At 35.5% G+C, this 17,525-nt stretch overlaps 2 protein-coding genes across 3 annotated transcripts in view; one reads left to right on the forward strand and one right to left on the reverse strand.

Annotated features, from left to right (window-relative positions):
- CEP44 (centrosomal protein 44) overlaps positions 1-3,982 on the reverse strand; it is a 17,067-nt gene extending 13,085 nt beyond the window's left edge. The window contains exons 1-4 of the mRNA XM_029950520.1: positions 3,691-3,982; positions 3,018-3,389; positions 1,711-1,819; positions 778-809 (exon numbers count right to left, since the gene is read on the reverse strand). Coding sequence (XP_029806380.1) covers positions 778-809; positions 1,711-1,819; positions 3,018-3,389; positions 3,691-3,982 — 805 coding nt within the window. The remainder of the gene's footprint in view (positions 1-777; positions 810-1,710; positions 1,820-3,017; positions 3,390-3,690) is intronic.
- Positions 3,485-17,525, forward strand: part of FBXO8 (F-box protein 8) — a 47,905-nt gene continuing 33,864 nt past the window's right edge. Inside the window, exon 1 of one of the 2 annotated variants that reach the window (XR_003908386.1) lies at positions 3,485-3,832. The gene's annotated coding sequence lies outside the window, so the exon portion shown is untranslated. The remainder of the gene's footprint in view (positions 3,833-17,525) is intronic. The other variant, XM_029938677.1, reaches the window with a different exon arrangement.

Genomic DNA, 17,525 nt, shown 5'->3' on the forward strand with positions numbered 1-17,525 from the left:
AAAACGAACCACATTAAAATTAGCAACTCTGTTCATCAAAAGACACCCTTGAGAGTGGAAAGACAAACTACTGAGAGAATGTGATGCTGTGGATAATGTAAATTCAACAAAAAAATGTCTATCTAAAATATGTAAAGAATTTCCTTCAAAGCAATAAGAAAAAGAAAGACAACAATAGAAAAAAGGGAAAGAGATATAAACAGGAACTTTATAAATAGTAAATGTGAAAAAACATTCCATCACATTTATTATTAGGAAATACCAAAGTAAGCCCAAAATGTGACACTGTAGAACATCTGAAACAGTGCTGTGAAAGGGTAAAATTGGTACCACTACTTAGGAAAACTTAAAAGTGATATCTACTAAGGTTGACCTATATAGGGCCTATGAAATAGAAATACAACTCCAGAAAATATATGTCAGAAAAATATATATATGCCCCAAAAGACTAGAACAATATTTGAGATTTTGGATAAAATGGCTCATTTTTATAAATCTTGAAGAAAATATCATGGAATTATATTTTTAAATGACACATTGCATAGTTGTAGGGCTTTCATTAGATTCTCAAAAAAGATTATCCCCAAGAGATTCATATAACAAATAAATGTATTGGTAAGTAAATAAATGTTTATGAACCTTTGCTAGAAAGAGCTAAAAGGCTTCTAAATAAACTGTAAGCAGTCAATCAGTAAGGCAAAGGTCAACAAGGCACTCAAAAATATCTATTTGTAATCGTCCATGGTCACTTCATAGAAGGAAAATATATGACAATACCTTGAATAATGAATCCTCTGGAAATGAAGCTCCTTTAAAATGAAGTCATTACATTAAAAACAAAACAGAACAATTTATAAATCAGGTAGAGATATTATAATCTTCCCCGCCCCCCAAGTCAACATTCTAGCGAGTTGCCCAGGATACAAAACATCTCCTTACACACCTTCTCTGTATCTATGCATAACTAGAGGTAATAAGGCTATCAATTTGCAAAATCCTAAATTTAGGCTTTCTATTTTTAGCTCCTAGCCACACAATTCTGCACCCGTCTCCCCCTCTTTAGAAACACAGTAACTTCCTGCTGCAAGACTCCTTTCCTTTAGCAACATGGTAAATAAGATGTTGATGCAATTTTATACAGCCATGCTTGAATTTCAGTTTGCATCCAGCCAATCAATTATTTCTAAATATTGCCATTTTTAGGCAGAGGGAATTTAAGGTGCCATGAAATGAAAGATAACTTGAAAAAGAGGAAGTGATCCCGAAATCACATTATACAAAATACTGGCCAAGAAAATAAACTTTACTAAACATCTTTTAGGATGACTAGGGGATAGATGGACATAGGGAAGCAGTGAGAGAGATGCCTTCCCCAGTCCAGCCTTTACTTTACTGGGAAAGACAAAGGGGTAACTAATCTTATTGTAACTGTAAAAAATATATATACTTAGGTACCATATAGGCCAGAATAGTATTGCATTAAGTTCCAGACCCACCTATCTTAATAGGATTCTTCTGCTGGTAATATTACCTTCTAAGACATTCTATAACTTTAATAAAAATTATATCTCTTTCCAAAGACTTCCTTTAATTCTTCTAGATGTATATTCCATTTTTCTACTACATGTAATTTTGCTTTAATTAACACTGTGTGGTATCTTTCCTTTCTCTGAAGTCCTGGAACATATCAATGTCTTATATTATTTCTACCTCTGATAATGGAATTTCTGACAACAAAGTATATCCTTGGAACACATCCTCTTCAGTACCAGCAGAATAAGTATTTTGAAGAAGAGTAAGATACAAGTACAGGTTGGATCTGTAGGTGAAGGAAATAAGTAATAAAACAGGATAGAAAAAATACAGGGATAAAAAATTGTAAGTATTACACACACAAAAAATTACAGCCACTGCTCTACCTTTTCATGAAAGACTGCTAAATCTATTATAAAAATGAAAAACACCAAAACTAGGATATTAAAAGAAGCCAATCTATAACTTAATCAGTTTTAGCGTAGGACTTTCAGAAATGAAAAAAAAATTGCTATTTTTAAAAACTGATAACATTTCAAATTTAAAACCCTTAACAAAAGAAATTAACAGAAAGGAGCTATTACTCTGCTATTGTAGCATAAATTCAACCATTAAGATGGACTCAGTATTGCTTCTTAGCATCCTCCAGAGAGTTTCCGTACAAGTCAGATATGCCCAACAACTAAACTTATTGGGGGAAAGGTGGTGAAAACGGTATAGATGGCAGTTTATGATTTTTAATCTAGCTTAATTTCATTGCTATTAGAGGTGTTAAGTGATGCCTCCCAATAGAATGCCATTGAACTCAGTGATTTTTGTTCAGAATGAACATGTACACTGACTTTAACACTCATGGTTCATGGCTAAGAATTTGTGACATTGCTTACAACACTTGACAGTATCTGCAACCATGAAGCAAAAATAAACAGAGGAGTCTATTGTGAGGAAAAGTTAGGTTTATTAAATTTTAGCAAAAGATACTAGGGGAAATACTGCTCTAAAACATAGGGAGAAAAGTCTGGAAAGGGAAAACCCTAAGAAAACTAGGAGAAAAACCCGGAGTCCGGAACAAGAATAGAGCTCTGTAGGACTGCTGTGTTCACAGATAAAACTGTCAGAATATTTGTGAATTATTTTAGAAAAATAGTGTACCCAGAATTTCGCAATCAAAACGCCAAGACTGATATTTTCAATGGGCGGCGGGGGAAGAATCGTAAGTTGTCTACAAGGATACGGAAACCCAGGGAAATGCGAGCAAGGAAAACTCCAACCACTTTCACCTTTCTTCTAGTCCGCTCAGCGGTTCCCAATGAAAGAATCGGTCTGTACCTTCCCAGCCCAAACCCTAAAACCACAACCTAACTTGAGAGACCTAGCTGCCGCGATTCTTCCAAATTCGAGGTTTATCCTAAGGATCTGCCAGTTGAGTATATAAGCAAGGGTTCTCCTCCCTCCAGTTGATTTAAAAGGATGAAAAGGCAGACCTGTGGTTTCGGTCAGGGCTGCAGGAGAGAGGCTTCCCTCGCTTAACCTGGGGCGCAGCCTCGCCAGCGTCCCCAGCAGCCGCCAAGCTAACAAGTGGGCCCCGAAGGCCTCTGGCCGCGCACAGCAGGGACGGGGGAGGTAGCATATGCGACCCGAGGTAGCCCGTGGAGACCAGACTCCGGCAACGCTTCGCGGCAGCCAGACGCCCGCAGCCAGGCGCACCCCTCGCGCCGACCGTTTGTATTTAAACAGTGGGTCGCCGCCCGCCACGCGACGGGCAAGCCCTTCAAAGCTACCGGCTACTAAGTGCTTCGCGATTCCTCGCTGCAGATTCCACACTACATTGGTCCAGACCCCTGAGGTGATTGACTCTGCTCAGAGGCTCTTCAACGGCCAGTCCAATCCCAAGTTACGGATTAAAAATTTGTCTAGCGTAGACGCTCAGAGTGACTCGAGCTGCTAGGCGAGAAACAGGGAATCTGTGGCGAATCATAAACATCGGGGATAGAAATGCTTCTTCTTTAATGCTCAGAACCCGAACGTCACTTCCGGCAACAATAGGAAACGTCAAAAGTCGGGCAGTCCGCAGCTCTGGTTGCTGCAGCTTGAGGCGCGCTGAGTTCAGAGGAACCCTGTGCTGTGTCTGGTATTCTCTCTGCTGCCACCGCTAACGGCGTGAACAAGTGAAGTTGGAACCGGCTTCTCCATGGCCTGGGCACCAGTTCCTGGCTGAGCCATTTTCTTTGTGAGTTAAAAAAGCCCCCGCCCAGAGACCGATTCGTCGCGGCGGCGGTGGGGATCGCAGGTCGCTCAGGTACAAGCATAAGCCTAGATATTTCAGACCGCTTACCTCTCTTCTCTGCATACCCTTACTTTTCTTCTCGGAAATAGACAACGGGTGCATGCCAGTTGGCAGAAACTTGCCAACCAGCAAGACTTTGGGACCAATAGCTGTGCAGAGCATTTTGAGCGACAGCTGTGATAGCTTATTAAAATGTGGAATCTGTATCAAGAGGCGGGAGTAGGTGTGTTCCTTGTGTTTCTAGGCCACTGGAGTATAGGTGAACTTGGGACCCCAGGTGATGACCTGGCCTCATTGTGAAATAAAGCCAAGAAATGGCAAAGAGTACTCTTTTCTAGCCCAAGCGTTGCTTTTCAGATAGTGGTTTCTTGATGCGTCGGTACAATTTTCAGTTCTTTATTTACTTTTTAGTAATGAGAATGCAAACACTTTTTAGTTTAGGTTATGATGGATTTGCTGGTTACTTCAGCAGCCAAACTTGTGTTATAAATTTGGCATATTTTTAATCTGTACTATCTAATGGTGAGAGTTCCAATATAATATCATTAGGTGAAACTACGTAAATTAATTCCAATCCTCATTGAAGTTTTTTTTTTTTTACATATTTTTAGGTTCTGTGTGTTGTTAGTAATTTAATAACTGAGTCAACTTGTTTTTTTTTAATGTTTTATTTATTTTTGATACAGAGAGAGACAAAGCATGAGAGGGAGGAGGGGCAGAGAGAGAAGGAGACACAGAACCGGAAACAGGCTCCAGGCTCTGAGCTAGCTGTCAGCACAGAGCCTGACGTGGGGCTTGAACCCACGAACGTGAGATCTGACCTGAGCCGAAGTCGGAGGCTTAACCGACTGAGCCACCCAGGCGCCCCGAGTCAACTTGTTTTTAACAAATTGAATTTTTATTTTCAAAGATCCTAGATGTTTCTCTCCAATACAGTTTATCATGATCTTTATTGCTGCAAAGTGAAGTTAATGTATGTTTTTCATTTCAGCTTTTCTTTTAATATTTGGAGTTTGGTAACCATCTTTATGAGATAGGAGGTTTTTTACCACCCCCCCAAGAAAATGGCTTACAAAAGTGAGCAGATCTGAGAATGAAGAAAAAAATTTATTCTGTATTTCAAGTGGAGTAAAAAAAACCAGCCACTTTTATTCATTTTAACTTGATATTTTGTCTGAGATACTTATTAGTTATCTATTGCTGAGTAACAAATGACTCAAATTAGCAGCTTAAAAGAACAAATATTGATTATCTCAGTTTCTGTGGGTCAGAACGTTGGTTATAGCTTGGTGGAGAGCCTCTGACTCAAGGTCTTTCATGAGTTTGTAGTCAGGCTATAGTTGGGGACTCAACTCATCTGAAGGCTTCCCTGAGGGATAGGAGGGTCAGTTTCCAGGCTTCCATGAGCACTCACACCGTTGTTGAAAAGGCCTGGATTCTCCACCACATGGGCTTTCCTGTAGGCTTGCTTCATAGGATGGTAGCTAATTTCCCACAGGGCGGCAATTGAATGGAGGTTACCCAAGAATGTCAGTAGTCTTTTATAATCTCTGAAGTGGCATTTCATCATTATTGCCATATTATAATAGAAGTGGCTCAGTAAATCCAACCACAAGTCAATGTAGAGAGGATTATATAAGGCCACCAGTTCCAGGACTTTGGGGGCTTTTCTCAAGACTGCCTAACACAGATAGCCTGGTTGATAACTTTTAAGAGTTAATGGATGGTGGGTGCCTGGGTGGCTCAGTCGGTTAAACATCTCCTTTGGCACAGGTCATGATCTCACAGTTTGTGAGTTTGAGCCCCAGGTCAGACTAGGTACTGATAGCTCAGAGCCTGGAGCCTGTTTCAGATTATGTCTCCTTCTCTCTCTGCCCCTCCCCCTGCCTGCACTCTGTCTCATCTTTCTCCTCTCACTCTCTTTCTCTCTCTCTCTCTCTCTCTCTCTCTCTCTCTTTCTCTCTCTCTCTTTCTCAAAAATAAATAAACATTAAAAATTGAAGCATTAATATTAAGATGGAAATAACTGAGCAAAAATGCATCCAAGAGAAATGCATCAGAGAAGAAAAAATGTCAGTTTGTAGAGAAATAAATCTAGGCAAGCATTAGCTCTCTCGGTGAAGAAGTTTTATTTTGTTTTGATTGTCTTTTTTCCTACTAATTATCTGAAGAGGGACTTACTGTTTTTCTTGGGAAATTCTGCCTGAGCGACAATGTGTGTGAGAGGAAAGTCTGTATTTTTGGGGTCTACATGAGCAGAGTTTATCACAGCTGGAGATTGTGTAATTTTTACCCATTACCATTTTATAGAGTTGAAACTGTATCAAAAAATGTGGGCAAAGATAGCACTAAAGGAGGAAAGAAGTTAGAAAAAGCTAGACACGTGCTTTTCTGGTATGGTAAGAATGCAAGTTATCGGCACTCTTTCTGTTGGTGGAAGAGTGAATAAGGATGGGAGAGGTGTATCTGAGAATAGAAGTGTGTTTTGCATGTCTGTTTTTCAGCATTATTAGGTGGCAGGTGCCACCTTCTATCAGCATTTCCTGGTGGTACATCGCCAGTACAGATTTGTCAATGAATCGCCTAAGCACATTAGAAATTAAAGGTTCAGGCTTGTCAGTGAATCATGTAAGCTTATTAGGAATTAAAGGTACAGGGTTTCAGGGTTTGTTGTGACATTCTTTTGGCTGTGATCTACTGTAAAATTGCCTGTGCTTCTTCCAGGTTTGAAAGATGTTGTAAACCCTTACCCCTTAGTAAAGTGTAATTCAGGTTTATCTTTTATACCTTAAGTGCCTAAATGTGTCAATTCTCGAATTACACATTTGGCTTTTAAACTAGGATTCTCTGTCAGGCAAACATTTCATTTATAATAGGTTACAGCCAGTTAACTAATGTGATTTTTGGCCGTTAGATATATGCAAAATTTTAATCAGATGCTTGGGGAAATAATACAGTTGAAACACTTTCATACACAAAATACCCAAAGTAATAACTGCTAAATAAGCTGAATCAGGCATTATAATTTCTTGTATATGAACAACTTAATAAGGATTTTTTGTGTTTACTGTGCTTTTTGTGTAGATTAAATGATAGTCATTTTCCTTATTTCACAATGTAAAACCATTGATTCAAACAAGAGATTATCTTCCTTGATTGCAGTGCACTGAAATTACTCAAACTTCTGGTTTTATAGTTCAGTACTTAACCAAGTGCTATGCACAACTATCTTTTTTCTGCATTTTGATTCAAATTTGGAAACTGAAGCTAATCCCGTGGCTGACCTGTGATAGTGCATCAAAATCATTAATCTGTGAAATAAATATACATCTATACATCTAACTCATGTTTCTTTTTCATTGAATTATTAATAATTTCAAAAACAACTTTAATGAAATATATCTACTTCTAGAAATTTCTATTCTCTATTTGTTTTTTCCTCATGGTTTTGTTTTTCTGACAAATTTATTGACATAGATTCTACCATAAAATTAAAATATCCTGGCCTGAATAAGTTTACGTCATATTTGTGGCAAGTACTTTAGTGACAGAGATGAAGAAAAATATTTGTGGTTTCAGTTGTAGGCATTTGGTTTAGGAAGTTTAGCTCTGTGTTCATGTGCTTTTCAGGAATAGATTCCGTAGGATTTCATAAGCTCTCTGAATGGAGGAACAAGATTTTAGCCAGTGAGCCATATTAGGAGAATCCATATCTGCCCATACTGAGTAGTGATTTGTCGAAGTCATGAACACAGGGAGGAAGAATGGAAAGAACAGATGCTTTTACACACACACAATCACCTCTTCCTTTTATTTTATTTTTTAGGATTTTTTTCTCATTATTATAGAATCATAGAATTTTATAGCTAAAAGGACCTTAGGATCAATTGTCAGGTTGAAAACTCTTGTTTTACAAGTGAGGAAACTGAGACCTTGAAATTTTAGTGACTTTCCCAATACAGCTAAAAAGAGAAGGAGGCTGAATAAATCTGTATTTTCTGTTTCTTTTCGTTACTAGATATTGTCTCACCTCATTCTGTCTTTCCCTGTGTTCAGGCTGCCCTCAGTATTTTAATTTCTTGTTTTATTTGTCAAGAGGCAATTCAGTGAGAATTAGTTTTTTGTTTTGTTATGTTTAATTCCTCAACTGTCATAGCAGTGGACATTTTGGTTAGTGAGCACGTAGCGTGGTGTGCCCCAAGGAAGTGGGATCAGACGTGCTACTATGGCAGTTACCGATTTCAGTGGGCTGGAGTAAATCCTGCAGTTAAGTAAGAACTAGTGTAATTAACAATACTGCTGGTGAGAAGTACAATAATTGTTTTTATTTAAAAGTTAAAACAGGTGAGGAATCATAAAGTCATTTTATTTAAGGGTTAAAATAAAACAGTGGAGCATTTCTTGCAAAACAAGCCAAAGAAAATAAATAATGCTAAAATTCTCAGCTTTTTTGGGTTATATTTAAATGACACATTTTAATTTTTAGATTTGTTTAGATGCCGTTTGGTGGCCCTCATTATAGAATCAAATTAAAGAACTGGAAAAAAGCTTCAGAAACCAAAGTAATATTGTAAATCTTTTTGAATTAAAAAAAAAAAAACAAATGGTATGCCTTTTAGTAACAAAAACTGCTGTTGCAGACCAGATCTTTAAATTTAATGAGTGCAGGGTTTTTTCTTTTTTTTTTATGTGTTTAATGTACCTTATGACCTCTTAATACTTAGCTATTTCCCCTTTCTCCTTAGAAAGACCTCCTTGTGGACCTACCCTACTTTCCCTCAATTGTTGCCATTCAGCTGTAGGCATGTGATTGGTTATCCCATTTTTCTTCTCTCTTTTTTCTTTTCTTTTTTTTTTAAATTTCTCCACCCAGTTTGTTCTAAGCTACTTTGGTGGTCCAGTCGTTTGGAAGTGGATAAATAAAAGCTGGGCTGCCACTTTGATTCTAAATGTCTTATAGAAAATATTTTCTCACAGAATTTTTAATGGTCTTATGCCATTGAGTAGTATTGCATGATATCACTGAAAGAAAAATGATAATCAAAATAATCAAAAACCTTAAATAATCAAATTCTAGTTGTCACTATCTAATTGAAGAATGTTGAAAATTTCTAAAAAGATAAAAGTGAATTTCCTCATCTTTAAGTCATAATAAGGTTAACATTTTAGAAATAACTTTCCTGGTACACATTTTAGATATTTATCTGAGATAGGAAATACATTATTTCTGAATTCCACTGTTCAGATATTTAGGAATTATTGAAGAAAACTAACTTTCTATAATGAGTTCTTTTAATGAGATTATCTGCATGTCAGTCATCACAAACCGGTGATTAGCAGTGTTTTCTCAGGAAGAAATTTATGAAATTGGTTTACTTCAAACCAAAGTATTTAAAGAAGTAGGCATTTTGGGTGCCTCCAGACTCATTTCTGTACTTCCCATCTTCCACAGTATATTTTCTACCTAAGCGGTGTGTAAGCCATTCTATATTACATGGAGTTATCTCCACCACATGTGCTATTTGAATGTTTGGTGCCATAGAATTACTAAAAGCACTAATCCAGTTACCTTTTTCTTATAGAATAGTATTTCACTTGATGTTTGTTACAGAGGGATTTTTGACTAAAGCTGTGTAACATTTTACAGATAAGCTGTAATTAGATATAGCAATAGCTATTACTAAAATAGATTAATCTTACTCTTTTGTGGGAATCCTCTTGAAAAGAGAACAAGACATTACAAATACAGTCAGTCAAGAATACTAACTATTTTAGAAATGTGGCCATCTACTGGACTAGAAAAGTATTATGCCTCTTATAACCTTTAGTAAGTTGGTAACTAGTATAGTTGGTGATTAATTTATACTGACTTCCAGGAGAAGTGCTATCGTGCTCTGTTTTGACTAAAACTGTATTTCACTTGGGAAAAGTGACAAAAATTACTTCTAAAATCATGTCAGAAAAGTATTGCTGTTTCTCCAGTCTTTGCGTTAGAAAAAAGTCATGATCTATATATACTGCTTTTACCAATTAAACTAAACATAAATATATATGTGTTATCTCAGTTAAGACTTAAAGCAGTCCTGTACAATAGACAGGAGTGATTTCCTGTCCCACAAATGTTGTTTGAAATATCTGAGGTCACACTCCATATGGCATAATTGGAGCTGTAACTTTAAATTCACTTTGCATTGTAACAGTGTCAAGAAACTTACACATTTCTCTCAAGCAGACATCATATAGCCTACATTCTCTAATCTTAACATAATAAAACTAGAAATAAGTTTTAAAAACCAAAGAAGCCTAAACACTTATTATTTTTTAAATAGGCTCTTCCAAATAACCCATCAATACGTGATAAAAGTATGTATGTATTATTAATGTCACTGTTATTATTTTAATAGAAATAAGGATTTTTAAGAATAAAAAAAGAAAGATTTAAACAAAGCATACTCTGATTTTTAAAATCATAGTATTCGATACTTAATATTAAAAATTTTTTAAAATAATTGTTATTTGCACATAGTAGAAATAAGATCATTTGAAGCAGTCTAAATTAAGTTTATATACTTTGAATTTTAATAAGTAATCATATCAGTGTTCTCTTTAATGTATTTTGTATTTACCTTTTTTTTAGATCAAGGAGGAGGCACACAAATACCAGGTCTTTCACATTTATACCTTTGCCCAATTATTTTTCTTAAATTTTTTAAATGTTTATTTAGGGAGAGAGAGAAAGACAGAGCATGAGCAGGGGGAGGGGCAGAGAGAGGGGAGACACAGAATCCAAAGCAGACTCTAGGCTCCAAGCTGTCAGCAGCACAGAGAGTGATGTGGGGATTGAACTCACCGACTGCAAGATCATGACCTCAGCCAAAGCAGGACACTTTGACTGGGCCGCCTAGGTTCTGCTTCCCAATTATGTTCTACCCAATTATTGATGCATCTTATGTAAATAGTCAGAACATAGGATTTATATCTTTCAGGATTTGTATTCCGTGATCATGTCTTCTTTTGACCCATATAGGAAATTCCATGAAGTCAGAGATGATTCATAGGTTATAGATTTTCAATAGTTGTATTTCCTGAAATTTAAAATAGTTACTATTTGTCAAATGACACTAGACTTGCTGTGTCCTTGGTCACTCTCTTTAGAGCAGGCATTAGAATTTCTAATTTCTTTTTTTAAAGTGTTTATTGCTTTATCATTCACATATCATAAAATTCACCCATTTTAAGGGTACAATTTTTCCCTTCCCCCTTTTTTGAGGTACTTGTGGAAGTATGTGCAGTTGTAGGAAGTATGCAGAGAGATCTTTTGTACACCTTGCTAAGTTTCTATGGATGGGGACATTTTGCAAAACTGTAATACACTAATTATCACAACCCAGACATTGGTATGCATAAGTCTGTCAATCTTATTCATATAACCCCAGTTTTATTTTTACTCCCATGTGTAAACAGGTATGTGAAATTATTCACAGGTTCAACTGTCCAGCACCCCAGTGAAGATACTGAACAGTTCAAGCACCGCAGGGATCCCTCAAACTGCCCTTTTATGGTTAGACCCACCTCCCTTCTTGGTAATGATGTTGAACGTGTCACCACTGGCTTAGGTGCCAGTGGTTATATCCTCTTGGGCAAAATATGTTTCTCCTTTTTCAATTGAATTGTTTGACTTTTAAAATTGTTTTGAGAGTTGCTTATGTATTCTAGTTACTAATCCTTTGTCAGAATATGGTTTTCAAATATTTTTTTTCTCAGTCTCTATACAGCTTGTGTTTTCATCTTTACATAGACCTTTAAAGAGCAAGAGTTTTTGATTATAGAGATATACTTTATCAGTTTCTACTCTTATGGATCAAGTTTTTGATGTAAGTCTGAGAACTCTGCCTAGTCCTAGATCCTTAAGATTTCCTTCTATGAATTATTCTAAAAGTTTTACAATTGTATGCTTTACATTTAAGTCTCTGGTCCAATTTAAGTTAATTTTTAAAAGATACGTGAAGTTTAAGTCAGTTCATCTAATTCACTTGTTTGTCATTGCATACCACTCATCCATTTGTTCACTCAACAAATATTTACTGAGCACTTTATAGGGATAAGGCACTGTGTTTGGTACTGGATTTATCCATGTAGCCTATTGTTTGGAATCAATTCCTCATCTTAGTAAAACTCTGTTCTTACTTTGCACGGTAATTCTAACTGAAAAGTGCATGTTAGAGCTATTCACAGTCCCATGGTCACTATCAATAGTTAGCAGGATGCTTTACAAAGCAAGGACTGCCTGTGTACAGGCCTACTTCGGAGATATTGAGAGTTTGGCTCTGGACCACAATCAACTGAATACCACAATTAGGCAAATCAGAGGAATGTTTTTGTTTCCCAATTTATATAAAAGTTATGTTTACACTGTACTGTAGTCTGTTAAAGTGTGCAATAGCATTATGTCTAAAACATGTGCACACCTTAGTTAGAAAATATTTTATTGCTAAAATATGCTAACTATCATCTGAGCTTTCAGTGACTCAGATTCACTAATCACAGATCACCATAACAAGTACAATAATGAAAAAGTTCGAAGAATTGCAAGAATTACCAAAATGTGACACAGACACAAAGTGAACAACAAATGCTGCTGGGAAAAATGGCCTTGATGCGCTTGCTTGATGCAGCTTTGCCTCAATCCTTCAATTTGTAGAAAACTAAGTATTGCAAAGTGCAGTGAAACAGAGCACGATAAAACAAGGTGTGTATACATTCTTAAGTATTTCTTTTAACATATTAAATACAATAAACTTGAAAAGAAGCACAGTGTGATAGGTTGTTCCCAACGACATTGTCTTAAGGAACATTTTTGAATAAGTATTAGTATTCTGTAATTTAAAATATGCTTAAAATATGACTCTCAACAATTGTAACATTAATTTTAAAGATCAAATAAATTACCATGCTATTCACAAAGTACTTTAAAATTTAAATTACTGCTGATTATTGATGTTCTAAAGATTTATAGTAGAAATTTCATCTTATTAATTGACAGATTTATTTTGTAATACTACCAAAAGGGACTTTGACATGTTGAATCTTCCAATGGAGTCTTAAAGTGTTCATATATAGAAACATTGATAGTGATTAAAGATGATGGTAGTACTTAACTGCCAAAAAAGTATCTGTGTTATCACTGACTGATGACTAAGTCCTTGGCCTTAATTGTCAAACTTTGTTTTTATATATGGTATATAAATCTAAGCAAAGTTAGAATCTTTTTCTTACTTTATATATTCACCTAGCAAAGGTAAATGGCATCTCTCCAAATTTCTCAGATCCTAAATTAATGAAATTTAGAAGCAGGACTATAACTACTCAGTAATTAAATCCAAAATAATCAGCTTAATTTGAAATGGGAAAAGTAGCATATGATTTTTAAAAAGTTTGAAAGATGACCACAAAACTACTTGTTACTCTGAATCATCGACTGGTCTAGGTTCTCTAAATGATAGCCCCTGTAAGTCCCATGGGATAAGAATTATCCATTATGTGACTGATGAGGAAAATGAGGACCACAGAGGATAGGTGAATCAGATTCTGTGTTGGAGTTTTCACCAGATCTGTTTTCTCATCAAAGCCTAGGAGAAACGCTGCAGCCTGGAACAACAATGGAGGTAATAAGCAGTGACAGGAAAAAGAGATGAGGGCCAGTGACGAAGAAACAGATGGTAGATTGCCTTTGCCATCTGTGGGTTCTAACGGTTCTGGGCATAAGGTTTGGTGGTTAAGAATAAAAGCTTTGGACTCAGATAGACCTAAACTTGAATCCTAAATTTTACATTTGCCAGCTATGAGATCTTGGGCAAAGATACTTAATCACCCTGGGTCATAGTTCCTCAGCTATAAAATTAGAATAATAATCTCTACCTGTTATGGCAGTTGTGAGGATTAAAATGAGATAACATAGAAAAGCTTTAACACAGTATTTATCACAGAGAAAGTACTAAGTGTTTTACAGTATGAAAACAATATTACTGTTTAATATTTATATTACTGAATGTTACTCACATAATTTTATGTACAGAAGGAGAGAACACAGCCATTAATGCCAAGTCTTAGATATGAACATAAAAAGAGTTAAAAGGGTGTTTTATTTTCTACTATATTTTCTCCATCATTTAAAATAAAAATTTCTGTCAAAAATGGCAAAAGTAATTATTGCGATTTTGATGTTTTCCTTGACAAGAGTCTCCTACCACTGTTGATCCATAATGCTGGGCATTTATCTCCTGATTAATGGTTTTCAGTCTGTATTACAGTAAACTCTAGAGCAGTAATTTTTAAACTGAGTGTATATCAAACCAAGAGTTTTGTCAAATTCACATGCCTGGATTCCACACCAAATTTCTGTTAACAGAGATAGGCGTTACTGTTTTTCTGAACCTGAGACTAGGTTGCATATGTTATGCCTAAAGTGTGTTTCCAAAGGACACTAATGCACTGTGACCGAGCCACTGTACAGTTATCAAATTCAGGAACTTTAACATCGATACAATATTTTATCCCATCTTTAGTTCATATGTTTAGTTTTTCAATTATCCCAATAATGTTCCTGAACTGTTCCTCAGCCTTTCTTTGACTCCATGGCATTTTTGAAGAGAAAAGTTCTGTCATTTTATGGGCTCCATTTGGTTTCCTCTGATAGTCCTCGTGGTTAGATTTCGTTTCCACATACGTTTTTGGTAGGAATACTGCATACTTGATGCTGTGTCCTTCTCAATGTATTAGGGCCACAGGCACATGATGTAATTTGTCTTCTTGATAAATGTTAGTTTTGATCATTTGGTTATATACCATCTTCATACATTTTATAATTTATGAGTAATATGTGAGGAATCTTGGGAGACACTATAAATAATCTATTCTTTATCAAATTCCACATACAGCATCCACTCATAATCTTTACCAGAATTATTCTTCCTGAGATGATTGCAAAGTGATTCTTCTAACACCCCTGCATTCCTTTTATTTTTATAAGATTTTTCTGTAAAGAAGACCTTTCATATCTGCTTTATTTATATATTTATTTATTATTAATGTAAACACATGGATTCTTTTTGTTATGTGATGGACTGTAATCTATTACTGTGCTTATTTTTATTTTGATGGTCAAATTTCTCTATGCTTTGGCCAATAGGAGCTTTTTCACATTAGCTCCTAACATTTCTTTTGATATTATCTTTTTTGTTTGTGTTGTCTTTGTTGCTTTTGTTTTGTGTTGATTATCTTTTAGCTCACTGGACACTCATAATCTGTATTTAAGAAACACTTCTTGAGGATTTTGGGGGTAGCTCTTGAGGATGTCCAAGTGGACTGAAAAGGTTAAAGCTGGGAGAAAGGTGGACCCTTCCTTGATGTTTCTCCATCGCAGAGCTTCAGTGGGTTCTTTACCTAAGCCAGTTCTCAAATGTGGAATATGTAGGGTTTGTGGTTTTATTAGATTAAGATTAAAATTAACTTTTAACTTTTGCTGAAGAGTCACTGGATAAAATAAGGAAAAAATCAGCCAAGTAGTCATGGTGCAAATGCTTCAGCCTCACTTTAATGACTGAATATTGGATCTTTGAGATCATAAAAGGTTGATTTGTAGATGTAGGCACCTATCTGAAGTTGGTGACCCTTGCTTTGGGAAGATTGGTTTGAAAGCCATATGTTGGGCCTCTTATAAATGTTAGAAGGGAAATCTTCTCTCTAGGGTTCAGTTTCTTTAGAGGAAATGCTTCTTTATTTAACCTGGATAAGGGAAAGGGGTTGGAGTAGATGCCTCCAATCATTCAAGACACTTGTTGCATGTGTGTTGAGGGATAGCTTATGGTCTGTTGTTGCATTTTATTTATAAAGATTGTAAGGGGGCTAATCTTTGTCTATATTGTATAAGGAAGGAAACAGTGACCCAATGATCCCTTCAGTTTTGTTCCTCATTTTACTTTGATTAATTCCTTATTTATACTGTGCTTTGAACCCTCAAAAGCCTTTTGAAGGTTCTGCGGGATAGATAAGCTTCTGCTTAACTCCATGTACTAGTCCATACTATCTGTCTCCCTCCTAATGGCTTCGTGAATAACCCCTACTCCTTCCAATGTCATGTTACAGAAATCTGTTCAAATGTTTTGTCCACTCAACAGCCTGTTTTCCTTTTCTTTCAGGCTTTTAAGTTTTCCCTTTTTTATTCTCATTTTAATAGGAGGAAAAAGTGATAAATATATTTGCTCATGCTTAAAGTTTTAACAAGATGCTAGGAGTTGACTATGAAAGATTTTTCCAAAAATGTGTAGAATAATCTTTCTTTTATCTACTATCCAATTGATATCTCACAAATCATGTTAATGGGATGATACTGTGCCATATATATTTATCCTGCTCCTGGCCTAACACCTGTTTCTAAAACCATATTAGCATGGATCAAAATAATTTTAGAGTTGAGATTATTAAAATCAAGCTATGTAATACTAAAAGAGTTTTTTTGGAAGGAAAAGCACCATATGTACATAAAAACCCTGGATGTAACATGCCTAAAATGTTGTCTGGTAGAGGTGAAACAGATAATTTAGAAGTGATAGTGGCTGTTTGCTCTATAAATGGACCTTTGATTAAGCAAGAAGCTTTATTCACACTTATTAGTAAATATTTATCAAAGACTTTATTTTTTGAAAAATGCTAGAATCTTCCTGAAGTCATGTTAATTTCCATTTCATTTATTCCAGCTACTGTGCCATGGAAGCATAGGACTTTAGGAATACAAATTTAAATTTGAAGTGTAAGATAATAAACAAAAATAGGAAATTCTTCTGCATGAGATTAAGTTAATAAAATAGTTGTCTCTTTCAGCCAATGTGACATATTTGTCCACAGTCCCACCGAGTGTTCAACGCAGCTCAGGTTGGTTACTAGTGCCGGGCTTTGGAGTCTTCCATCCACGTGAGACATTTGCATGTACATGAATACATCTGCACATCGTGGAGAATTGAACATAAATACTTGGCCCTTACATTAAAACAGTATGTAATAGCTCTGAGACATAGGAGCATTACTTGACTACTGTATTAAAGTAATCAAGATTAAGTAAATAGCTAGCCGTGTTTACATAATTCCAGGAAAATAAGATTCTTGAATAATATCCATTTGAATGTTTGGTCATTGCTTCACTTGAGATTCTTCATCCAATTTAAAAAAGGAGTTCTGAGATTTATTTTATTTTGCATTGACCATTTTCTGTAATTTTTACTTTGTAAATAGTATTTAAATCTTTGTTTATAAGTGTCTATTTTATTGTCATTCTGAAAAATAAGAAAATATAGCATCCTATTTGCCTTTATTTTTTTCCTATAATTTTTTCTTTTTTCTAAAAGGAAGAATTTCAATTTTGAAATCTTGTATGGAATTTTTATCAGTATAACTTTTTCTGTAATGTATATAATTATGAAATTTTTATTTATTTCCATCAGATGATAAATAATGAAGCACTGTTTCTACCTTTGGAGACCAAGAGAAAATACCTTTGGTTTCATTCTGAGGGTCCTTAGAAAGAATTTTTTAAGTCTCCTGAACATGATAAACTTTAATAAAATAAATTCAGATCTGGAAGAAAAGGCATCGGACCTCTTCAGTAGTATTAATTACAGTCAGTTTTCTAATTTACAGATTTTGTATTTGT

This window comes from Suricata suricatta, chromosome 1 (assembly GCF_006229205.1).
Source record: "Suricata suricatta isolate VVHF042 chromosome 1, meerkat_22Aug2017_6uvM2_HiC, whole genome shotgun sequence".
NCBI classification, from domain to species: domain Eukaryota; kingdom Metazoa; phylum Chordata; class Mammalia; order Carnivora; family Herpestidae; genus Suricata; species Suricata suricatta.